Source organism: Xenopus tropicalis, chromosome 1 (assembly GCF_000004195.4).
Source record: "Xenopus tropicalis strain Nigerian chromosome 1, UCB_Xtro_10.0, whole genome shotgun sequence".
Classification (NCBI taxonomy): domain Eukaryota; kingdom Metazoa; phylum Chordata; class Amphibia; order Anura; family Pipidae; genus Xenopus; species Xenopus tropicalis.
Window position 1 is genome coordinate 129,360,700 of NC_030677.2, and position 27,221 is coordinate 129,387,920.

Here is a 27,221-nt window from a genome sequence, read left to right on the forward strand (position 1 = left end):
CATTTCATGTCTATATCAGTTAAGAAGTTCATGAAAAGTACAACATGCAGAGTTTTGCTGTGGTCACTGCTGCACAATAATGCAGTTGTAATTTTTTATCTATATTTCTGCTTGCTATTAATATTATGTTAATACCTGTCATAAATGCCTATTGGGCTCCCTGACCCGTATTATTGCAGTGCTGACAGGCACTATATTTTATATAAGGGCCCCCTACAAAAATATAAAAGGCTATGGCCTTGTGCGTTACAAGCTCATAAAACTCTGGCGAAGTGCAATAGCCTTATAACTTACAGCCGGGGGTATATGTCGATCTGAACAATACTGACTGGCACATTTCTTGTGTTCTAATTTACACAACTTGTGGCGTCGAGTTAACCCCTTCTTTCTACCTTCCACTGCCTCCCTCCCAAGTCATTCATAGTAAAATACAACCCCTCGTTTGTTTTTCTGTCACAAACACTGTTTTCGTGTAATATTTGTGCTGTCAAACGAGGCTCCCCCCTTCACCTCCCTCCAGCCTGCAGTGCCTAGCCTCCCATAGCCTCCCCTGGGAAGGGAATGTGTGTTGCTGGGGCTGCTTCAGATTATATTACACAGCTGAACAGTTAAAGCTGCCGGGCTGAGAGAGCTGGGTCACACAGGTGGTTACCGACGCTTCAAACACATTCGATCGAGGCAGCGCCTTCTGTGCATGGAAAGAATTCCTTGTGTGGGAGGCACCTATGAGTAGGAGACAGTCCCACCCCGGCTTCCCCCACGCCCCGACATGTTCGGGATCAGCCAGAGGGCGGAGCCCAGGTCTAAGTCCTCTCTTGTGCTTACACACACAGGTGCTGCTGCCCTCTCGCAGGGAGGAACTGGAATTCTTTCTCCCCCACCTTTACTTACTTCCAAAATGGCTGTCAGATCTCACTACCAAGTAAGGCTGAAACTGGGACAGCGCTTCTGTGTGCATGTGCGGGGCGAGTTTCCTGGCTGAGAGAGGTACAAGTGGCTTGGGAAGGTCCGGTAGTTCACTTTCAGGCGCGGGGCACTTGGGAAATAATTTAAGAACAAAATGGGGAGTCACTGGAGAGAGGGAGTAGTCAGTGCTGCGCTTCTCTGTCCATAGGGAGCAGTGTAAGGGTTAAATCGAAGACTGAGTGCTATGGTGTGTGAATGACAGCTTAGCTGAGAACTTTCTACTTTTCCAACCAAATGAGGGGAGAGTTTTCTGCTTTATATACAGGCCTTGTACTTGGGCTCGCTGATTTCCTGGGGAAGTTTTTAAATTCCTCCAACATTGTTTCAAATCACTTGAGAGAGAGGGGAGTGCATTCTTGTGTAATTAGTTCTGCCGGGCAGTGCCAGAGTACTCACTCACTTGTGTGCCAGAGTACTCACTCACTTGTGTGCCAGAGTACTCACTCACTTGCGTGTGCCAGAGTACTCACTCACTTGCGTGTGCCAGAGTACTCACCCACTTGCGTGTGCCAGAGTACTCACCCACTTGCGTGTGCCAGAGTACTCACCCACTTGCGTGTGCCAGAGTACTCACCCACTTGCGTGTGCCAGAGTACTCACCCACTTGCGTGTGCCAGAGTACTCACCCACTTGCGTGTGCCAGAGTACTCACCCACTTGCGTGTGCCAGAGTACTCACCCACTTGCGTGTGCCAGAGTACTCACCCACTTGCGTGTGCCAGAGTACTCACCCACTTGCGTGTGCCAGAGTACTCACCCACTTGTGTGCCACAGGGCTTCAAATGAGAGCTCGCTACATGTGCCTCTCAGGGAATATTCTTATAAACTACAGCCAGTCTGGTCATTCTTATGGTTATATTTCACTTATGTAGCTTTAAAGTTCAAGGCTAGAGAAAAAGACTGGACCCAGTATCCTTGGTTGGTTAATTTTCTGGAAAAAACTTGCAGCCTTTCTGTTTCTATTCTCATTCTTCCCTGTTAACGCTGAGTTTAGATATTATTTTTATCAGTGAGGCTGATAAAATACTGCCTGGTGGAAAACATATGGGCCACTGTGAAAGAATATAAGAACACACAGATGATCTTGTGAAGGAGTAACCTTTATACAAAGTTTGGATGCCCTGGGGCTTCTATACACTTTTTTGATAAACAAGCAACACAAACATACTGTAAACTCTGATCTCACCTGTCTGGGACATCGCTGTCCTAACAAAAGTCTATACAGGTGTGTACATCAGTTATAACACATGCTTTTGTTACTGCTTTATTTTATTGCTAAGAATAATAACCGCAGGTTTACCATAGGCTATAATAGGTGCAATATATTTTCTTTCAAAGCAGTCGCAGTTGCCATGCCATGTGAAAGAGGTTTTATCAGATCTGATTGATTAGCTTGCATCTCAGTAGGTCATGTCTTCTTTGCAAGCACTGTTAACCAGCATTCTGGCAATAAAACTGGCTTTTGATGTCAATGCATATTGGCCAATTAAGTACTTTAATTGCTAGTTTGCAAATGCTCATGTGGAGATCATTTGATCCCTGCATAATTATTTATATTTGAGCATCATGTCCTCTTGAGAAGCCTTCTATAGCCTGGGGGCAAAATATACTGGACCCCCCCTTAATTTAAAATAAATTGCATGTCCCCATCCCTGTCTGTTCTTTCAATATATAGCTCCAGGCTGGGAGATCTAAAGAAAAATAATAATCCCCGGCCCCACCTAAGGCCAGTGTCTGCGGTAGACACCTTCTATCAGCTTTCACAGTTTCCATTATTGTTGAATGTGAAGTGATACAGCCAACACCCATGACAGACAGCAATCGTCTGTGTTAAAACCATTGCTTGAACATTTTAAAGTCCACCCATTGCTGCCCATTGTGTGTCCAATAGGGCACTTTACATCCAGTAGTTTTAGTTTAATAGCACATAGGGTGTGTGAGTGCTGCTGCTCTCCAGTGGAGAATAGTGGCAGGCAAAAAGCCCCTAAAATTCACAGTATTGGTCAGTGTATGTTGCATCGGCAGATGAAGTGAAGAGTTATCTGCTGTTCTGATCACTTGGGCTGCTGGACAAACAGAACAATAGAGCGGTGGCTATTTCAACTTAAATGGCTGCCTCCATGACTAAACAGCAACTTGTTCATATGAGCTATAGTTGTCTTGTTAAAGTAAACACATTGCTTTCACCAGTGCAGGGCAAGAGTAGGTTATTAGAAATGGCATATAAAGTGGCTCCAATAAGTTGTGACTTGCTACTTCCACTGGGAGGACAAAGCAGAGGGATGCAATGGTCCAAAAAGGGAACGTTCAACTCACAGAACATTTATACTCTGAAAACAATCCTGCACACCTTCCATAGCTTTGCATAAAACATTTTTATTAATTAATACATCTTTAAAATTTCACAGTTAGTCAGCACTTTTTAAAGCAAAGTCATTTTTTCACAGCATTTTATTATCCGTTCCTTGCTTAGCTTATAACTGTGTGATATAAATATGCCCCAACCTGTCTGTTCATTGGTTATTTGTAGATGATACATGTTTCTTACCTGTATCAGGGAGTCCTGGAAAATATTTTTTATGAAAAAAACATGCTTTTTAGACGTGCAACAGTTGTTTTTTGTTTTTTTTTTTTATAAAGAATGGGCTAAGAGGGCTTTTATGTAAATGCAAATATGACATTGTCATTAAATTGTGTTTCTGAGCCTTTAAAAAAGCTGTATTTAATGTATTTTAATGATCCCCTGCATCATCCTGTTATGGGAACTTTTGTTATCAGAGGAGAAGGCCAAGCCATCAAGTCCCTGTGACGTCACAGTTTCAGCTCAAAGTTTAAAAGGAAACAAAATGCTTCCTGTGTTTCTGTGTATATACTGTATTCACTAAGTAAACAGTGCATGTTTAGAAGTATTCCCATCATCTGATTTAAACCGTTCCCTCCTTTGGTAGCTGTAACCCCCAAGCTGTTAATGTTTTTTTTAACATTCCATTAGGAACTATTAAATTGGCCGTTGGTTTAGGACTTGCTACTTTTAATCTCATCAGAAAAATCTCATTAGCAGCATTGTTTCTATGCACCCTAATTTACACATGCATTATACTGTACTTGTACCTGTACCTAAGGTTCTGTGCCATTCAGGGTACTACGTGCAAGGAGTTTAGATGCCCTTCTTGTGTTTTGCACACGTTTCCTACTGGTATTCAGGTTTCCTCTCGTACTGCAAAACATTAAGACAAGTTAAACTGGTTCCTGGTGAATTTTGACCATAGATTGTAATCTCTACTGGGGATTGATGAGTATAATTTATCATCCCTGAACTGAATAATATGTCAATACTTAAATACTTTCTTACTGGAGGACAAAAAGATAAAAAATGAAAGCCACAGTTGAAAACAAACTCTTTTCTAAACCTGCATGAGATTGAAGCCCAGCCTTACCAAAAGGTGCCTTTACATGTCATTTTAACTTTCCAAAACAAATCTCAGTTACATATGTGTTACGTTGCTTCCCAAGCAATATCTGGTTGATAGCACACATACATGCCTGCCCAAAATGTAAACATTGCTGTGCCTATTGTTGGAGAAACTTGTGTCAGAAAACCTAAGGCTACTGCCATACAGGGCATTTTCTTGGCCTGTGTGTGAGCACAGGCTGAGAAACCGATGCTGCTTTGGGGTTTTCTTGCTTCGAGAGACATTGCTTCTGCCTGGGTTCAGACACTCGAAGCAGGCTTTGGGTGAAAATGCATATTGTGTGTTTCAATGCTGAAATCTGCTTTGTGTGTCTGCACCCAGACCAATGCAGTGTCTCTGGGAGCAGAAAAACCACAAATCAGAGCAGAGGCCAGGCTGAGAAAACACCCCATGAGGCAGTAGCCTTAAAGGAACGGTTCAGTATAAACATGAAACGGGGTAAAATTGTATAGACTGCACAAAATAAAACATTTCTAATATAATTAGTTAGGTAAAAATGTAATCTATAAAAGCTAGAGTGAGCAGATGTCTAACATAATAGCCAAAACACTACTTACTGCTTTCAGCTCTCTAACCCAGTGTTCCCCAGCCAGTGGCTCATGGGCAACATGTTGCTCACCAACCCCTTGGATGTTGCTCCCAGTGACCTCAAAGTAGGTGCTTATTTGAATTTCTGGTAAGAAAGCAAGTTTTGGTTTCATAAAAACCAAGTATAATGCCAAACAGCTTTCTGTTGGCTGCCAGTCCACATAGGGGCTAGGTAGCCAATTATAGCTCTTATTGCTGCCCCAGGAACCTTTTTCATGCTTGTGTTGCTCCCCAACACCTTTTCCATTTAAATGTAGCTCACGGGTATAAAAGGTTGCGGATTCCTGCTCTAACCTTAGTCAGCAACTTTAGGGGGGCCATATGGCATATAACTGTTCAGTTTGTTAGCATATCTTTATAAATAAATGTTAATAATAATAATACAGGCCAGATTCAAAAGCAAACTAACTTAACAATTATGTCCCATATGGCCCCCCTCAAGTCACTGATTGGTTACTGACTGCTAGCAGCTTAGAGAGCTGAAAGCAGGAAGTAGAGTTTTGGCTATTATGTTAGACATCTGCCCATTCCAGCCTTTATAGATTCATTTTTGGCTAACTAACATTTTTTTTTCTATTTAACCCAGTTTCATTTTTACACTGAACAGTTCCTTTAAGCCCTAATATGCCCTAATATGCTTAATTTTGTACTAGGGCAGTACATGACACTGTTGGTTAAACCCAAAAAATAACTTTCTTCCCAGCCACCTAATCCAAATTTTAAAGAAACATAAGAGTGATGCATGCTTTTTGGCAATCTAGATTTTGTTCCAATTTTGCCCTGTGACCACTGTAGTACTATAAGTGTTTTTATGAACACTCCAGTGCACATTTTGAAGCCCTCTGTTTACACATACCAAAATAAATTGGCCCGCTTCAGCGTTCTACCACTGCAGCTGTTTACTTTGAAAACATGAGATTTGGGAGTGTTGTAGAGGAGGGAGGGCACGCATCCGAGGAATGTAGGAAAGCATTTGTAGGTTACATGGCCCTAGATAACTCACAGCGTTTAATTAAGGCAATTTCAGGGCTTTCCAAACTAACCCCTCTTTATCGTGACAAGTCTTTTAGTTGAAGATGATTAGAGCTGCTTTCAATTTAGCAGCCGCTGCATCTTTGTGAATGTAACATGTAGTTTTTCACTTTACCTGTACGAATGTACGCTGGCTCTGTTATTTCTGGTAGAGATGATCAAGCTGCTGTTCTCCCTCTGTTTCTGAACTCAACTCCCAACCATCCCAGTAAATAATTAAGCCTGGAAATGGGAATCAGTCACAGTTTCACACTGCCAGTAAAGGTTTGATTACAGGTTTCTGTGTAGCAATACTGATATAGGAGAAGAGAATGGGGAAAAGGAATAAACCTTCTAAAGCAGTGGTGCCCAGACTTTGTCACCCTGTGATCTACTCTTGCCACCTGACCTTCGCCATGAGATCTACCACAGTTAAAATAGTGTGACGTCTATCATTTGGCGTAATAAGCAAGAAAAAGTATCAATTGATGTTTAACAAATACACATAGCAATATATAAATGCATTGCCAAATTCACATTTAATGCCCACATAACATTATTCAAGTGCCAAATTCAAGCTTAATGTTAAAGGATTGAAGTAGTTTTTACTTCCCTATGTTGTGGCCCACTTTGTAGTCAGCACACAGAAACAAATATAAAGTGGGAACAAATATATACAGTGGCCCGGTGGGGACAAACTTCTATACTGTGATGAAACTACAAAGACGGATTGATTATCATCATTTATATAACAGCCAGTTACACAGCATAATTACAGAGTAAAATTGAGATTGAGTACTGCTCACAAGTATTTACAATCTAAAGTGTTTGGGTGCCAAGGTGAGCTCTTGCTGATAACAAAATGTTGACAAAAGGTTAGTGCATTTTTTTGAACCCTGACTGAGCAAAAGCAGAAGAAGATAAAACTGTAATAATCTGAACATGCTTGTGATAAATATAAAGAATTTTCTTTAGACCTGGGGGGGAAAACATTATCATTATAAGGGTGCCAGTGACCAGCATGATTAGTGGTGATGTCTGTGTGGGGGTATTTGCAACCATTTTGAGGCCCATAATCTAGATATTGTGTGGGCTGAAAATGCTCTGTCTGCCATATCTTTTAGAATATGAAATAAAGAACCTGACTTTTAAAAGAGCAGTAAAGCAATGCTAGAAATTAAAGGGAGGATGAATAGGAAAGATAAAATCCGCATTAGACAAGTGAGTTCTGAAGAAACAGGACAGTTCTTGTGGAGGAGAAATCTTCAGCAGTCTCTCAAGAAACCAAATTAAAGAAGTTAAGTATCCTAATTGAATGATTTCTCTGAGAATAACATCTGAAATAGATCCTTTATTAATGACATGGATAAACCCCTTTTTTTAAGGTATAGGACTATGACGCCAGTTGAATTGAAGAGGTATTGAAGAAAGACATATAAAGGCTCATTTACGCCCACAAGCACTGGGTAATGTGCACTTCTGCCTGCAGTCCGACATTTATTAAAAGTACTTGTGTCAAAATGTGCTCCTTCCTCCTCCCCATAGTTGCGCTCAGCGCTGCACAGTCTTTACTGTCTTCTGTTACGAATTGTGCGCTGCTGCTCCAGTTGACCTTGGGGTGCCCTGGAGTTAGCATCAAGCCAGACCAGGCTGTAGCTCCATGGTTCCAGCATGTTTTTCGGTCAGTGGTGCCAAAAGAATAGCGTGCGCACATCACTCGCTCCCTGCCCCAGAGGAGCTTACAATCTAATGTCCCTATCACATTCACACACATCATGGTCAATTTAGTAAGAAGCCAATTAACCTGCATGTATGTTTTAGAGTGTGGGAGGAAACCATTGGAGGAAACTTTCTCCTTGCAGATAGTGCCCTGACTGTGATTGAACTCAGGATCCTTAGTGCTGCAAGGCATAAGTTCTATTCAGTGAGCCACCAAAATAATTTAAGAAAAAGTGGTTTGTTTGCCACCTAAATGCATGGCATCAAAATTCCCCTTGCTACCATTGTTTTGAGCTTCAGCACTAGCACTTTTCAGCAGATTTCTTTCAAACACAAGGTTAAGTTTGGCAATAACCCAGGGTGGCATGGGCCTTAAACATTGCCATGGGCCAACTTACATGATCTCTGAGGTGTTTATTTTAAATGGATAAAAATACATTTTGTTTGCAATCATATGTACTTGTTTACATTTGTGTGCATTTATAAATTACTTTTGCATACATGTTATGGATGAATCATTCTGCATTTTTGGTTCTCATACATATTTTTTTAACCTTAATCATTATAGTGCCAACATGTTTTAGTAGCAATTAAACAAGAGATTTATCATTCACATCATTCCCTGACCCAGTGAAACGTACAATCTAAGGTCCCTGTCGCATTCATCCATTGCATACACATTTAAGCCTAGGAATAAACATATATGAAGTATATGGATGCTGGCTTTCTTTCTGTTCTCCCTTCCAGTTATCAAAAGCCCAGTTAAAATCTAACAAACCAACTTTGAATAATAGCTATGAAAAAATATCTAACAATCATGTGTGGAAAGCAAAATCGCAGCTAATTGGTTTGAGGTTCAGTAACTTTCCTTTGCACACTGCAGAATAACACTTTAAACACATTCTTTAGATTCTTGATATCAAGGCTTGAATTCAGCCTGGCAGCATTGATCTTTGCAATGGGCTGAACAAATGTTCTAAACTTGGATGAAATCAAAGCAATGTATTTTCAGAAGAGATGTCAGAAACATACCATAGGAATACAAAGTCTCCTGAAGGTGGCCAGTAGGTCTCCTTTAAAAAAATGTAAATCGCACAGTTATTTTTTTCCATCATCCCTCAAGACATTTAGATGCGTTGCCAAGGTTTTAAGACCCTTGCAAATCCTTAAATGTTCGAAATGTAATATTTTTTCATTTCAAACTTTGAAATGCAATTTCATTTTTAAATGACATTGTTTCATGTTAAAAAAAAAAAAAAAAGAAAAATATGTTTTGTGTAAGAAAGCAATCCCTATACTTTAATGTTTGCAGATTCACATTTTGCTGTAATAATTGTTTTGTTTGGGTACTCTACACCTAAATTGTACTTTTCTATATTGAACATAATATGTAGTTCTAACTAAGCATACTTTTTGGATACGAGCTTGAGTTGCTTGAGACACTCAAAAGCTTTTAATTGCCAGTTTTTTTGGCACTCTTCAAAGATCCAAAGAACATTCTTTAGTCTGTTTGCATTTGTACATTTTTGCTGTTATTTCTTGAATAATGCTTAATGAATGTGAAATTTAGTGTAGCAATTTGAGAAGTTGTACTGCTTTTGACACCGCTTTAACTTCTGCCACTGAGTAAGTTCAACTATATCCCTTAATAAATTACACATCATGATCAGTGACAACAATTTACTTTTTTACTACTCAACTCTATAAACCCCTCCCCCAGTGATTCCCCCACCTGTAGTTCGCAAGCAACATGTTGCTCGCCAACCCCTTGGATGTTGTTCCCAGTGGCCTCAAAGCAGATGCTTATTTGTGAATTTATGACTTGAAGGCAAGTTTTGGTTGCACGAAAACCAGGTATACTGACAAAGAGAGCCTCCTATAGGCTGCCAGTTCATATAGGAGCTACAAAATAGCCAATAACAGCCCTTATATGGCACCTCTGAAAACGTTTTCTTTCTTTTGTTGCATCCCAACAATGTTAATACATTGTTAAGGGCTCTAAGCTCTGAGTGTTCAGGGTTACTATTATCACACTTGTGTTTTGTTACATTTTTCAGCATGTGTTTTTAAACACACAAAAATGCCAGTGTGTAAGAGCCCTAAATCATGATTAAAGCGAAACACTTTATGGAATACATAATAAAGTATGGAAAACATATGAAACATCTTGATAACAGTACCTACTCATTGGCTACAGCACACTTATAAGTTTATAATTTGTCAACAGAAGAAAACAATATAGTGCCCATACAGGGAACATAGAATCAGTACTAATATGTAATAATGCCATGGGTGGATTCACAAGCAGTATGTCTGCTGTAATAACTTTAGTACACCTATAATGGTTTGGATCATCTTAACTCACTTTGTGCTGAAACTTGCCAGAAAATAAAATCATGAACCAAGGGCATAAGTGTAATATATAAGGTAATATATATCACTTATATAGTGTTCAGCATGAGGTGTATATATAGAGTAATCAATACAATCATTTTCTTTCTAGCTGAGTTAAAAGCATCTGTCCAGAGTTAATTATTGAGGGCTTTAGTCTTTTCTTGACAGTAGAAATATGTGTGTTTGACAGTGTGCTGCTATGTGTTTTATGGTGTCAGTATGTTGGTTGTGTGTGAATGTATTTGCATTGGATGCTTTGGATTTTTTTTTGTGAGTTGCTTGAGTGTGCTTGTGAGGCAAGTTGTTTGATGTGAATGTGTTTGCACATTACTGCAAGTGTGGAGGATGAAGTTTGCTTGCATTGGGTGTGCAAATACTGCAGTCTTTATCCATATTTATATATAAATGCCATTTCCTGCTTTGTCGCTCTCTGAATATTGGACTCCCTTAAACGAGAAATCAACCAAAAATGCTTCTTTTTGGGGTGAAGGGGAATAGGGTAAAACATTTTGAATTAAGCTTGCCATACATGTTAAGAATTTTCAAAGATCTTTTCGTTATCATAGGACAAAGCGTATCCTGAAACAATAATTTTAAAGTATAATTTACCCATCAACGAAAACAAACATTTCAAGCAATATCGTCTAGTTGAAGCTAGGAATACTACCTGCTTGGTCCTGCAAACAATTGGACAATGGGCAAATTCTGTAGTTAACGGCAAAAAATTTCTGACCAATATTGGATGAAAAATCACTAGATGTACGATCATTTGGTGCCCACTAACCTTATGATAATTTGATGGATTTGTCAGATCACACTGAAATTGGTTGTTAGGGAGAGAAACATCTTAACGTGTATGGTCAGCTTTAGTCTACACATGGGTCAATACAATAAGATATAAATTAAAATTAGAAATACAAATAAATTCATTACAGTTAGATTGAAGATTAAGTGCCAAGTGGAGATTATTATGATCTTTCCTGCGTTCAGGGCTGAATCGTCTCATATGGAGGTAGAAACAATAGGGATTTTACCCCTATCTAATGATTCAGCCCTAAACACAGACTTTGCTCGGGCGCATTCAATGGCGCCTGATCATAATATTTTGCCCCAGCCGATCTGCAAGACGACCGATATCCGAAACTTTTGTGATACACGCACCAAATATCGTACGAACCATCATTTCATACGATAATATCTGTGTGTGTATGGTCCACTTAAGGGGGTCCCTTTGCCTTAATAGATACAAATAGGCAGATAGTGCTGCAGTTTGCAGTGATTGTCAGTGCATCATAAGTGACAGGACAGTGTCGGATTTTATGTGAGGTCTTTAAGATGGTCACACACAGGCAGATTTAAGCTTATCTGCCCATGTATGGGGACCCTGATAGGTCTACCTAACCTGATATTTGGCCGAAAATTGTTCAGGTTCGATTTTCCCATCGGATTAGGGACAGCATTAGCACACTGATGCAGTACTCTCACCAACGGCTCTTATACCCATCACATAACACTGTAACCTATGTAATTATTATGGATTCCACAAATAATAAAGCATTCATTGTAGTTTTCCTTGTCATTAAGCCATTTGCCAATAACAGGGAGGTTGCCTGGCTCTGTGCATGAATATTCCCTATCATTTGGCAAAATGTTTTCAGCAAAGAGTATTGAATGTTTGATTAAAATAATTGTAGTTTTTCCTTGCCATTGACCAATTTGTGCAAGCAGAATTAATCTTGCTGTGCGCTCTTTTGAACAGTCTGTAGGGTGTGTGTGCAATCAGAATGGCAAGTGATGTTTTAAAAGGAAGCGTTTCATACACAATATGTTCATGCTGATACAGTCATGAGTCACATCCCAATATAAATGAAATGAATAAAAAGTTTGACACCAGTAACATGCAGTTGGCTGATTAACTGCATTCAGGTATGGCTGCTTGCAGGGTCCAGTCAATTAGTACTGCATGCATGATTTTCAGGAAACCTGAAGAAACACAAAAACCATTTGATAGTGTGATAGCAGGAGGCAGGGAAAAGGTTCTTCAACTTGTAATTAGAATCTTTAAATGTCTGATTTTTCTGTTTCATGCTTCATATTTAAAACATGTGTTTCTTCACAGGGGTATGGACTGGAAGACGTGGTGTGGGAACAGTATACTGTCACATTGCAAAAGGTATGTTGGATTAGTGTTCTTTACCTTCATGTATATCAGACAATATTTTGCATCCTAAATTCCATTTTAACCGGTGAAAGTCACATTATGGTGACTTAACTTATCCCCTATTGCATAATGCGTCTTTCCTCAAGAGACCATTTACATGCACTGAGGAAATACTACTGTGTTGACCTCTGGTGGTCAGCAAGGCTACAACATGGAATCCTATAATTCACATTCACAGTCTGCAACATTTTGCTCACCAGCAGAACTTAGTACCTTCAGTCAAGGTAATGTTATCACCAGAACAGTTTCATTGTGAAAACAGTGGTGGCTTTTATCTTTGGTACTTTGAAATAATGTGTAGCAGTCAGTTTCCCATCAGTTAATATCTAATACCTGTGCAAGGTTAACAGGCAGAAATTGCCTGTATCTTTGCACAGTGTTATTCATCTAACTGCTAACAGGAGCTTTAAGGTGGCCACACACGTGGAGATTTTAGATCATACAACCCGCCACTAACCGTTCAGGGCTGAAACGGCAGATAAGGAGGTAGAAACAATAGGATTTCTACCTCCTTCTGCCGATTCAGCCCCGAAGACAGATTTTGCTCAGACGCCTTCTATGGCGCCCGATCAAAATCTTTAAACCGGCCCGATCAGCGAGTTGACCGATATCGGCAGCATCCTGCGATATCGGTCGACTCACCGACTTGCCATACACGCACCGAATATCGTACAAAACGAACTTGGTATCCTGCCAACTGTGCAGCAATTTGGAACTCAGAATGGAAGATCTGTAGGAGAGAGCCTAACAAAAATACAAGCAATTAAAAGTAACAATATAATGGTCTGGTTTTTGGTGGCAAAGATCAGTTACCCCTTCCCCAGATTTTCTTATTTTCAGTTGTAGGCTATATATAGGAGCACTAATAATTTTAAAAATAATACAAAATAAATAATGAAGATCAGTTAAAAATGTTCATGTGGATGCAATGACTACCTAAGTTAGGTTAAGACCAGAAAGGGCCTGCTGTGTGTCAGTCAACATTGTATTCTCTAGTGCAGTAGCTCGGAAGCAACATGTTTCTCACCAACCCCTTGGATGTTGCTCCCAGTGGCCTCAAAACAGGTGCTTATTTTTAAATTTCTGGCTTAGAGGCAAGTTTTGGTTGCATAAAAACCAGGTGTACTGCCGAACAGAACCTTTTGTAGGCTGCCAGTCCACATAGGGGCTACCAACTAACCAATCACAGCCTTTATTCAGTACCGTCATGTATATTTTTCATGCTTATGTGGCTCCCTAACTTTATATATTTGAATGTGGCTCATGGTTAAAAAGGTTGGGGACCCCCGCTCTACAGTGTTTTATCCACTATGCTGATGCTGTGAGGATCAAATAATATGTAAACCCATTGTACATTTTACCAAATACACAGCTAGTGGTCCAAAACTATTTTTACTTATCTTCTATTAATGCATTATGCAGCAGTTAATCATGCCAGCAGCATGGTATGTTTTGTCAAGTGCCAAATGGTTAATACAGGTATAGGACCTTTTATCCAGAATGCTCCAGATAAGAAATATTTCCATAATTTGGATCTCCACACTGTAAAAAATTATTTAAGCATTAATAAACCCAGTAGGATTGTTTTGCCACCAGGGATCAAGTACAAGGTACAGTTTTATTATTACATAGAAAAAGGAAATGAATTGCAACATTTTGCATTATTTGATTAAAATGAAGTCTGTGGGAGATGGGCCCATAATTCTGACCTTTCTGGATAAATGGTTTCTGGATAATGGATGCCATACCTATATGCTGTAGAAAGATTAGGGTCTGTTTTTTCTTTTGCTCTTCCCCTCTCTTGCTCTTCTGTTTATCTTGAGATTAGTGAGTATAATTCAAAAGTTGTGTACATCAAATACTTCATGTTTCTGCAGATGAAAAAAGCAACCAGAACAGTATCAGTATATTGTAATTCTAATGCCTACATTCATGTATCAAAAAATAAATAAATAAATAAATTGCCTGTTTCAGTGGGAGAAAAAAACATCTGTCTCTATTTACAGTAAACTGCAGATTTCCTGTTTAGGCTGATCCTGAATTTTTCTACAATGAATAAAGTAAATGTAAAAATAAGTGTGTGGCAGAGAGCTATGATGGTGTTTGGAAGCACTGTCCCTCCCGATTGGTTAGGTACACTGGTGTTAATACTAGAATGTGAAGCCATTCCATCCATATGAACATTGAGCCCAAAGCAATCCATCACCCAGTGTGATCTGAAAATTATTCTTTATTGATATGTTTCAGTTTAATTTTGTTTACCATAGGACACCAGAAAAGGATTTGGCATTGCTGTTTCTGGAGGAAGAGACAATCCACACTTCCAGAATGGCGACAACTCCATTGTGATCTCAGATGTACTTATAGGGGGGCCTGCAGAGGGTCGGCTTCTGTAAGTAATAAAAAGCATGTTTATTTTTTTGAATTTTTTTTTTTCAGAAATGCTAACCCTGATTTGCTGGATTACACCATTACACCTGTACAGTCACTTACCATGTCAAAGGGTTCCTCTTGAGTACTATACTCCTTTTTACATTTTAGGGGAAAGACAAGGTAATAATGTACTTAAGTGCCCATTTACTGTCCTTGTTATAATATCCCAAAGCACCATAGTTACATTTCACAAAAGTACCTACATTTGAGCTCCTAAATATAAGGAAAAACAGACACTTAATTGGAGTCCATCTTTTTTAGTGTATACATCACTTCCTTCTGAATGTCGATTTGCATTTCATGTGATGCATGGGTCATCACTGAACCAGAAAAATCTTACTACAAGGAAGGCAAGTGCTTGACGTGGCTTAGTCTGATGTACATGCAATTGCCATGGGATGGTTTGTGGGACCCCAAAACGAAGTCTGGTGATATGTACTAGATCAGTGCTGTCCAACTGGTGGCCCATGACCCCCCTCTGTGTGGCCCCCCACCTGTCTGGCTGCTTTGATGGTTTACCCTTGTATAAGCTTTAAATGGTATCAGTACTGAGATTAACAGCCCCCCTGCATGGTTCTCACCTCAGATTCAGGCTGTGATCCCTCTGTATTGTTTAAACATGTAATCCCCTGTACTGTTCACACCTTTTAATCTATGCATTGTTTACCCCCTGCAGTGTTCACACCTCAGGCTCAGGCTGTAATCACCCACATTGTTCAACTGTTCACACCTCATGCCTGTGTGTAGGCAGCATAGGGTAGGCAGAGTATGGCACATAGGCAGCATGGGGCAGGGAGGGTATGGCACAAACAGACAGTATAGGACAGGGAGGGTATTGAACACACAGGCAGGGTAGGGCAGAGTATGGCACACGCAGGATAGGGCAGGTAGAGTATGGCACACACAGGCAGGGTAGGGCAGAGTATGGCACACACAGGCAGGGTAGGGCAGAGTATGGCACACACAGGCAGGGTAGGGCAGAGCATGGCACACACAGGCAGGGTAGGGCAGAGTATGGCACACACAGGCAGGGTAGGGCAGACAGAGTATGGCACACACAGGTAGCGTAGGACAGGCAGAGTGCTACCCTATGCTGCCTGTGGGAGGTGAACCTGGCAGAGGTTTGTTCTGGGAGTTTGTTAGCAGTTGGAAATAGCCAGTAAATGGTCCCTAAGGTGTGTAATTATGTACTGGGGGCTGCTGTGCTATCCACAGGGGAAGAGTCATATGGATTTTAGGGTGTGTCTTAATATGACATAATATATTTCTTTCACAAATGAATGACGGTTGATATCCCTGCAGTGAGGACCAAGCATTTGGGTTTTTGCTGCACTACCACCATTGTGATAAAATGGGTGTGGTTTGAAGTGGGTGTGGTTTAAAAGGGGGGAGTGGCTTCCATTAGCGGCCCTCCACCATGTATGCGCGAGAAATTCTGGCCCTCGGCACCGCAGAAGTTGGACAGCACTGTACTAGATGAATTGAATGGAGGGAATGAATTTCATCAGTTATTTGGAAGTTTATTTAATTTTTTAATGAGAACATTCATAAATTGTTGGGGGTTTTTTTTTTTTTTTCTTCGACTTTCCTTGTCCTTTAAGATCAACTTTTTTTAAGATTTTATAAACAAAAGGCTTTGCATCTGATATGCTAATTTGATACATATGAATCAGGGATGTCAATTGGTTTCACTGCAGTTGATCAGTTAATTGGCCTCAGTGCAATGACCTTTGTTCTTTTGTTATTTATTATTGTGTCAATCCCACTGCAGGCAGGAATAGCTTTATTTATAGATGCGCAGCAGCACTCATATAAAATATGTTTATTGACTCTCATTTTTTCCCCATAAAGGAAATCTGACATTTGACATGATAGATCCCTGGTAATTTATTTGTGTTTTTGTAGTCATTTTTTTTCCTGCTGATTGATTTCAGCTAAAGATTTAAAAAGCTAATGCATGATTTAGTGATTGTCTTTGAGCAGGGAGAGTTACTAACACTATAAAATGTACACATTTAGGGCAATCTCTTTGTAATGACAACTGTTTTAATAAGAACAATAATGTCATTTTTTAAGTAAAAAATGCACCCTATTTCTTATTAGCTTTCACTTCTCTTTTTTCCTCTTAAAGGACAAAGAGAGGTAAATTATATAAAGCTGTTTCTGAAAGCTAAACCCAAATGCCCCTCTGTTTTGTCCTCTTCCTCTGATATCACTGCTTTTTATCCTGAAGTCAAATTCTATGGGCAAGAATCATGCACATATTGCTCCAAGCCCGTGTTTATGGATGCTCCTTGGTATTAAGATTTTTTAGGCTGAAGTGATGACAGACAGGTTACATGGAATGATTCAAGTCTAGGCAGGGGGAAGTAATGTGCAAGAAAGGAACAATGGCCACAAAGTATGTGGAATTGTTTCTATGTATTGGTACAGTTTAGTTTTAACGTTTTCATTGAAATAGATCTAGTGGTTTAATACGCCACAAAAAGGACTATCTTTGGCATAAAGCTTGTTTGTTGAGTTTAGTCCTTTAACTTGTTGACCCCCTCAGGTCTGCAAACATATGGAACAAAGTAATCTCAAATCACTGTGGCAATGCAAAAACAGGTAATCCCAAGGTTTAATGAGGTGCCATTGACATAGTACATACCATTTTGGAAGACTAAATCCACCCTTCTTCAGGTTAGAGAAATAAAATCCACATTATTTTCAGTACAGATCATTTTATAAAAACTGTCCAACTTATTACAAGTGGTGGGCCAATTATATCACATACATTGTGTTGAAAGGCCAGATTTGAATAAAATGATGTCGTATAGTGAAGTCTATGGAGCAGATTGGGAGATATAAAAAATCATGTGGAGGGCCACACCTGGCCCTTGTGTCTCCATTTGGACAGCCCTGACCTAAGTAACAACTAACTGCCATCAAGTATATGCATTATTAAACTCATATTTTTTATTAAGTGATATATTTTGTCATCATAATGTTAATACTCATTACTTTCACTTTTACTTATGGGAAATTATATTATATTAAAAAGTAGAAGTCTTGTCTTGCTTTATGCAGCTAATTCTACTTGAAAAGATGAAATCACTGGGGGGTGCAAAAATGTTAGGTACCCCCATTGATTAATATCACTTACTTGATCTCCCAGGCTTGTGCTCCTATTAGCAAAAAATTGCACCAGCCCAGTGTACATGCAGGCAAACAATCTTCTTTTTTTCTTCTCCTTTTACTGCGATCCCGGGGCCAGCGCCTGTACAGTACAGTACAGTAGAAAAGCTGACTTTTTTGTTAAAAAGCGTGTTTTCACTCTACTGCCCATGCGCAGCCAACGCAAAGAAAGAAGATGGAGGAGGATTGGTGGCCTCTGTGTGTATCCAGGGCTGGTGCATTTCTTTGCTAACAGGAGCACCAGACCCGTGGTATTAGGTTAGTGAATACAGTCACTGAGGGGTGCCCCCACGCAACAAATCTCCCCATGTACCCCTGCCCTTACTACTGCGCTGCAAGTTGGAGTGAAATCCCCCCCCCCTCCTCAGCAGCCAATCACCAGAACAATAGAAAGGTAACAAGATAACTGCTCCCTAAAGGTCCCCATACACAGGCCGACTATAGCTGCCGATATCGGTCCCTTGGACCGATTCGGCAGCTAATCGGCCCGTGTATGGGGAGAGCAGAGCGGCCTGGCCGACCGATATCTGGCCTGAAATTGGCCAGATCTCGATCGGCCAGGTTAGAAAATCCGGTCGGATCGGGGACCGCATGGAAGGTGGCCATACACGAGCAGATCCACTCCCTTGGCGATGTCGCCAAGCGAGCGGATCTTCCCCCGATATCCCCACCTACGGGTGGGCGATATCGGGGAGCATTTAGGTAAAAAAAAAATAATCCGATCGTTTGGCCCTGGGGCCAAACGATCGGATTATGTGGGCGGCAATGGGGCAGTCGGATCGGGGACCGCATCAACGAGCCGATGCGGTCCCCGATCCGACCGGATTTTCTAACCTGGCCGATCGAGATCTGGCCAATTTCAGGCCAGATATCGGTCGGCCAGGCCGCTCTGCTCTTCCCATACACGGGCCGATTAGCTGCCGAATATCGGCAGCTATAGTCGGCCCGTGTATGGGGACCTTTACACTTGCATTGCAAAAAATGCTCCTTTGCCCCACCTAGTGGTAGATATGAGAATAGCACTCAGTTGAAAAACACCCAAGTCCAGAAGAAACAGTAGCTTATCTAAAAACAGTTTCATTGTTAAGTGCTGGTTTTCTGAAAGCTCAGGATCAGGCAGAATGACAGAGATCGCTGCCTACACACCAATATTACTTCATAACCAATTATAACTAAAAATGGTAGAATGAATGATTTGCAAAGTACACAGTGTAGTTTAGTAATTAAAACTATACCATAATTGGAATCCCTCTAACAGATAGCAACTTTAAATGTAGAAAACATTTTCACCATATGTAACTGATTATTTAACTATTCTAAAATACTATACAGAAAATAATAAAGGATGATTAAAGCTTTAGGGAAAAAAAACTAAAATGATGATATAATGAAAAGGGGTAATTATGGCATGCCATTTACTCTTTAAATGATAATATACATTACATTTATATTCCAAGCCTGATGTGCTGGGATGCCATATTTATCCCCTGGGGAAATTGCTCCTTTCAGCTGTTTGAAGTAGAATAGGATGGAGGTGGGTTGTGGGTAGAACTGTCCTCAGGCCACAAAACAGAATGTGTTGCTGGAAAAATGTTATTTCTTGGGCAAGTCTGAGAGACTCCTGTGCATATTCAGAAAACATGCACTGTAGGTTAGGCCTGATAACAGGTTTCACAATCTATATGTTAGCTAAGAAATAAGTGCATTACTTTCAAAGGAGAAAAATGTGGGGTTGTTGTAAACGGATATTCCTATTTAACATATTTTCTTTATATTCTAGAGAGAATGACAGGGTTATAATGGTTAATGGGACCCTTCTTGAGAATGTGCCACATTCTTTTGCCGTTCAGCAGCTGAGAAAATGTGGGAAAACAGCAGTTCTGGTAAACTACTTTTGACCATAAGTTAAAATTTTGTCTGATATTGGTAATCATTTATAAAGCTGTAATCAAAGTGATATAATACATGACAGATATGAAGTTAATGTGGTATAGCATACGCTGCAGCAGTGTTGGATTAAGATAAACTGGGGAACCTAGGGATTCTCTAATCTGAAGTGGTCAGATCATACAGTCCTTATTAGCTTTTATAGATGTGCTGTGGAGTCAGTCCTTATAGGTTGTATTACATATTGGTATGGTACCTGCTCTGCACAAGAAAAGAAAGCTTTGCAAAGAGTGATGAAAACCGTTCAGAAGATCATTAGTACCCCACTCCCAGCAATTCAGGATATTTATATCATGCACTGTCTTTGGAAAATAGAGAAAGATTTTAATCACCCTACAGTACATTGCCATTTTTTGGCCTCTGGTAGACTTAGGTCAATTTATACACATACTGCTAGATTTAGAGGCTGTTTTTATCCTAGTGCTATTAAATTGTTTAACACATATTAATAATAATATGTTTATATTTTATAAGTTTTATTTATTATAATATACTTCCAGTGATGGTGGTTAATAATAGTAGGGTTTATATATTTATGTTTGATTGTCAACAGACACTGTAATGTCAAGGTGGCTAAAGGTGGACATACACCTTACAATTACGATGGTCGCAGGAGAGATCATTCCCACCCGCCACTGACGTTCAGGGCTGAATCGTTAAGATTGGAAGCACTATATATTTTTTTTTTTATATATGTGCTAGTGGCGGTTTTTAACATATGTAATATTGCTAATAGACATTGGAAATTTGGAAGTTTGCCAAGCTATTATTTAATTGTGATTTATTGTGATTATTGTATTTTTTATTTATTGTCATGTTATATTGAGTGTTAAATGTTTGTAAAGAAGTCTGTAAAGAAGGCATTGAAGTAAGAATTTAATTGCACATTTTACTCTGTGCATATGACAATAAACTTTGAACATGAACTTGTATTCAGTATATGAGTTTCCTTACATGCATCCTGCTGGTGCCACTTTAGTCTTTAACATAACAGTTATAGTATTAAGGAAGAGAGAGAGAATTAATTTAACACAAACTGATGAAATTTCACCCATTCCAGTCCATTACAGGCTCTAAAGCAGTTCAGCTGGAGGTCCAAGGGCTGGATATGACTCTCCAATAGATTTTTTTATGGATCCCAGTATGTCAAAGATCTCCATAGAGTTCTTTTTGTCTATGATGACACTTTTGCCCTGGGGGCTTTACAGTTTTTTGGCAACATTTTGTAAGGCCCTGGCTTTTGGTTGTGCCAGGACCTGACAAATGTGTTTTTTTTTTTTTTTTTCCAACTCTGCCTGATCATGAACATGCATTATCTTACAAACATTTAGCTTGAATTTAAAATTACCCTGTCATTTCTACCCTAATTATATTTTTTGTATAAATGATAAATCCATTTTTTTCCTTCTGGCAGGTGGTGAAAAGACCACGGAAGATACAGCTGGGTCCTCCAAGCAAATCAGAGCCTGCCCTAGATGTAATGGATGACTATCCTGAATATGAGAGCAGAACCGCCTATAGTGCATATAGCGACAGGAGTGGATATGGGGGCTCCCGCAGCCGTGATACAAGCCCAGACAGAAGCTTAAGAAGGGAGCAAGATAGAGGTCATTATTATGAACGAGAACAGGGCGGTTATGGCAGCCGTGCCCGAAGCGTTGACCAAGATCTTAATATGGAATATGGACAGAGGCGGGACCATAGTCGTGGTAGGAGCATTGACCGGGATTTGGATGAGGATCGTGGGTACAGGAGAGACCATAGTCGTGGTAGAAGCATAGACAGAGACCTGGATGATGACCGTGGCTACAGAAGAGATCGCAGTCGTGGTAGAAGCTTAGATCGTGAGCTAGATGACCAGCGTGATTACAGAAGAGACAACAGCCGTGGTCGCACCTTAGATAGAGATGTGATGTATGACAGAGGTGGAGATTACAGTCCAGAAAGAGATACGGGGAGAAAAACCTATGAAAAGGAAATTCAGAAAAGTCGTAGCCGAGATAGACTACAGTCTCGTAGCCCATCGCCTCAAAATAAAGGTTCAGACAAAACCAAAAGTGTTCTTCTGACAAAGAACAAGTCAAATGAAGGTAAATGAATAATGTTCATATTGTTTTCTAAAAACCTATAAAAAAAACATAGTGAATAAAGTATTGCTAACACCTGGATTATTTTGTTTTGCCCTCAGAATATGGCCTTCGCCTTGGCAGCCAGATTTACATCAAGGGGTTGACAGGGACTGGTTTGGCAGGAAAAGATGGGAATTTACATGAAGGAGATATCATACTCAAGGTAAAGTGAGCAGAGGTTGGCCTAGGGGTTAAGCTTTACATTTTTTACCAGCAGGATTTTGCATTTCATTTGCCATTTCACTTTAGGGGCATTTCCTGAGGGGTAATTTTAGTTTGCCCAGGGAAACAATACAATCTATAATTTTTTTTTATATTTCTGTGTAATTCCACTTCTGTAACAAGATTTAAGGGTCTAAATACAGTCTTCTTTAGCCCCTACTCATTACTGGTCAGCAGCAATCCGGCCCACACACCAACATGCCCGGTGAATAAGAGGTCCAACAAGACTAGGGCCCACTGGGTCCAGGCCCACTTTATCCAGTGCCCTGTTGGGCCAGTCCAACTCTGTACCCCAATATCCCAGTGTGGGTGCCAGTGTGCATGTGCTGTTTGCTGATCACCAAGATGGCTGCTGGGAACAGGTTGGGACCAATGCTGTTAAGCAGCTCTGTAGTTTAGGACATGCTATGGGGGAGCAGATAAGTTGCGGAAAGTGTCGGTTAAAATGTCGTATAAATGTCTTTAAACGACAAATTCACAAAAGTGTCTGTAAACTTTCTTACGGCAAAAACGGAAAAGTGGCGGTTGAGTCGGAATTTAGGCGGATTTCTGTTTGTGAATCCGGAGAAAGTGTTTTCCACCAGTTTTTCCACCACTTTTACTCCAAAAAAGGGCTACCTCCACTTTTGTGAATTCCTCCTTAAGTGTTAACACTGTTAGAAAGTCTTAAAAATGCTTGCTGGTATTGCAGTATGATTGCATCTATAAGACTTGCCACAGATTCTGTATTTACCCAGAAATATAGTCCAGTGTGGAGTTTAGTTACAATGGGAAAAAGGTGGAATCTTAACTATAGCCATGCCCCCTATCGCTTTGACCTTATCTAGGATGTCCCCCCTTCTTACTAATATGCTACTAGATTAGGAACACATTGTAATCTCTGCAGTAGTGTAGTTTATTGCTTACTGGAGCAGACTTCTTTATACAGTGTAAAACATTGATTTTGTTGAATTCTTTCAGTGACTGACTCTTGTCATTAAGGCTGCAAAGTTGCAACAGAAAACTGAACCATAAGCAGCACTTATGGTTACTACTACTACTAATACTACTACCTATTGCAGTGCATTACACTTGCTGCCATACACCACCAGCTTCTTGAACATGCTCATCATTGTGTATGTATAAGTAAGGCATAATACACAGTTTTTGTTTACTGTATTCATTTGCAGATTAACGGTACTCTGACTGAGAACATGTCTTTACTGGATGCCCAGGCTTTAATAGAGAAATCGCGAGGAAAGCTTCAGCTTGTGGTTCTTAGAGACAAAAAGCAGACACTGATCAATCTGCCTTATGTGGAAGACAGTGATTCAGAAATGGAAGGTCTGTATGAATAATTGTAGGGTGCTTAAAACATTAAAGGACAATGAAAGGTTAATATAAATTAAAAATAAGTCTAAAGGCATTCTTTTTAAGTACTTACTGCATATCTAAATTCTCAGGGGGGGGAGGGAATGAAACACGTGCAGTATGAAGCAAGGAGGGAAAGGAAGGGAGAATACCTTTTTAGAGATGGCTGCCTGTTCTAGAAAATGTGAAGTAAGTGTGACTGAGTAAATATTTGATTAGGTGAGCCAAAAGTGTGGTGTTTTTACTAAACAATAAGAGGACTATTGGGCAGTATGCTTTTTAAATTTTGACTTGCATTCTCCTTTAAAGGAATACTGTCACGGGAAAATGTTTTTATCAAAACTCATCAGTTAATGGAGCTTCTCCAGCAGAATCCTGCATTAAAATCTGTTTTTTAAAAACACAGATTATTTTATTATATATTTCAGTCACACTTTACTGCTGAGCTGCAAGTTGGAGTGATATCACCCCCCTCCCTTACCCCCAATGGCAGCTGATCGGCAGAACAATGGGAAGGTACCAAGATAGCAGCTCCCAGCAGATACCAGAATAAAGGTCGCCAAGCGAGCGGATCTTCACCCGATATCCCCACCTAAGGGTGGGCGATATCGGGGAGCGTGTAGGCTAATTCAGTTGTTTGGCCCTGGGGCCGAACGATCAAATTTATATTGGTCGGCAATGGGGCAGTCGGTCTGGGGACCGCATCAACGAGCCGGTGCAGTCCCCGATCCGACTAGATTTTTTAACCTGCCCAATCGAGATCTGGCCAATTTCAGGCAGGCCCGTCGATAGTCCCCATACACGACCCGTTTAGCTGCTGAATCGGCCGTGTATCCCGGGGACCTTAACACTGTTTCTGCCTTCCAGCTAGTTCCATAAAGCCTGATCTAACACTTCATGTAGTGAAATGAACTTGTATATCTCCAAAGCAGAAATCTAACTTTATGAAACAAGGTGAGCATCACCAGCAGAGCCCTGGGCCAAGCCGGCTGGGAGCCCTAGGCAACCCGTCGGCACTCCAGTGCTCCCACCCGCCCCCCCTGCAGGGTCACTGTGTGTATGCGCACATTCTTTCACATATGTGGCGTGGAGCTGCAGAGGAGCTCGCACTGGAGCAGCGCTGACAAGCGGCAGTGGGGATCAAGGGCCCAGACTAGGGGTAGGCAAAAGGAAGAGGTATGTGCATAGCACCACCTCATGGTAGCTCCCTCGGCATGTGCCTCTTTTGCCTACCCTTAGTTCCGGCCCTAATCAGCAGATATAGCCATAGTTCTCTATCTAGTACTGTAGAGAGGGATTTATTCTATGGAGTTTGCGGTGCAAAATTAAATGTTTAAATTCTTTGTGCACACCACACAAATTTTTGTGTGTGCGCACAAGCCTACAGCTTAGAAGGGAACATAAAGGTCTGTGTATGTGGTTATATTGGGGCTCGGTGAGATATCAAAAGGTTGGAGAATCCCAACAAGCAAGGACTGAATCATGCCTTGTGTTTGAACCTTTCCTAAATGAAGCCTTTTGCAATTTGATCTTTGACCTTGGGGCTAAACCTGTCTTATCATCCCAAATTGGCCTAAGATAATGTTAGCTCACACAGATAAAGGACAGCTTATCTGTGGCCAGTTGTGTTTTATTTATGGAGTATTTTTGCATTTCTAGAGGATTATTCACACAAGAGGAGGAATCCAAGGTCTAAGGAGCCATAAATCAGGAACCGGTAAGGACAATGCAGTTCATGGCTAAACATGAAGTTGCTATATTTGATTTATATTTGAGCAATTACATTGCTGTTCTTCTTGGTCCCTAAATTGCTTTCCATACATAGGGGCAAAGGTGTATGTATTTTTTTTTTTTCCTCAATGTCCTGTGGATTTATTGTGCCCATTGCTGTTGACACATGTTGAGAAATGCTTACAACTTACATAAATAAAACATATAGTTTGTAATATCTTCAAAACACAGTTCACATGAACAAGAGGCTACTTGTTAATTTAATATGGCTTTTTTATCTACCAGCCACAAAATGTTAATTAACACCAGTCTATATGTTACATGCCCATTTTTAAAGGAACAATTAGACCATAAAATTTATATTTATTGATGGCTTCAGCCAACAAATGAGTATATTTGCCCACCATGGTTCTCTCTTAGGGGTCACAGCAGCCAAGATGCCATGTGTGCCCTAAGCCCTTAATGTTGTGCCTTGTTATAGTGGTTTGTGATTTATTTTTTGCTTCCTATGGAAAAATAATTATTACTTTATATAGATGTGGGGAAAATAATAGATACTGTGTCAATTTAAAAGTAACAAATAGTGTTAACAACGTGTACTGTAATGTTCCAGAAGAGATCTTTATTTAGAATATTTGGTTTTCTGTTTATCTTTCAGACTCATGACGTGGGGTTTTAAAAGGCCAAAAGAACATTTTTTTCTACCCTTTTTCCTAAATATTTTGAGAATTATTTGTATTTCATATTCCATTAAACATTGATTAACCATAAAAAAAGCTTTGTGTAGCTGTGTTTATTTCATATTTTAAAATAATGCATATTTTTGACAAATGTAAATGCGATAAATTAAAAAATAAAAATAGCAATCTGTCAGTATTACTAAAAATGGTCACAATTATCTTTCCTGTAAAAGTGCCCCCAGCACTTCAACATGGCTTAGATGCCAGGGAGTGCAGGATCTGTACCATGTACTATCAGTCAAGCTGGGCTGAAGGCTGTACCTTTTACAGCAGGAACTCTTAAAATGAGGAAAAAACTAGTGTGTGTGTGTGTGTGTCATTTTGCCCAAGATTCAGCCTTTTTCAGCAGGATTCAAATGTGCCCAAATCCACTTCCCTGGCCAAGCCAAATTTGAATCCTTAAAATCACATGACTTTGTCACAAACACAGTTGAAAATTTTTCATATACATATTAGACACACATATACACAAGTATGCAATCCGTTGTCCAGAAACCTGTTATCCAGAAACTGTAGATATTAGTATCACAATAGCCTTGGATATTCTGATTGTTCAAGAACTCATCCAGGCCCCTCTTAAAGGCATTAACAGAATCTGCCATTACCACATCTCTAGGAAGGGAATTCCATAACCTCACTGCCCTCACCGTGAAAAACCACCTACGCTGCTTCAAATGGAAGCTCTGTTCCTATAATCTAAAGGGGTGACCGCTGGTGTGTTGATTGTTTTTATGGGAAAAAAGAACATCCCCCATCTGCCTATAATCCCCTCTAATGTACTTGTACAGAGTAATCATGTCCCCTCGCAAGCGCCTCTTTTCCAGAGAAAACCACCCCAACCTCGACAGTCTAACCTCATAGTTTAAATTTTCCATCCCCTTTACCAGTTTAGTTGCACGTCTCTGCACTTTCTCCAGCTCATTAATATCCTTCTTAAGGACTGGAGCCCAAAACTGCACTGCATACTCAAGGTGAGGCCTTACCAGGGACCTATAAAGGGGCAAAATTCTGTTTTCATCCCATGAGTCAATGCCCTTTTTTATACAAGACAGCACTTTATTTGCTTTAGTAGCCTTATTAACATTATTCTCTGTAATTATAGAACAGTATTTTGAAATTGA

General features: G+C 40.1%; 1 protein-coding gene across 1 annotated transcript; it reads left to right on the forward strand.

The window, feature by feature from the left end:
* Positions 1-708: 708 nt before the first annotated feature.
* On the forward strand, positions 709-26,136 carry MGC76064 (uncharacterized protein). Its single transcript, NM_203591.2, is given in 9 exon segments — positions 709-922; positions 12,270-12,323; positions 14,639-14,763; positions 19,762-19,864; positions 21,343-22,018; positions 22,117-22,220; positions 23,449-23,602; positions 25,289-25,346; positions 26,019-26,136. Coding segments are annotated over 8 exon segments (1,416 nt in total). The 5' UTR covers positions 709-769; the 3' UTR covers positions 25,336-25,346; positions 26,019-26,136.
* The last annotated feature ends 1,085 nt before the right edge of the window (positions 26,137-27,221 follow it).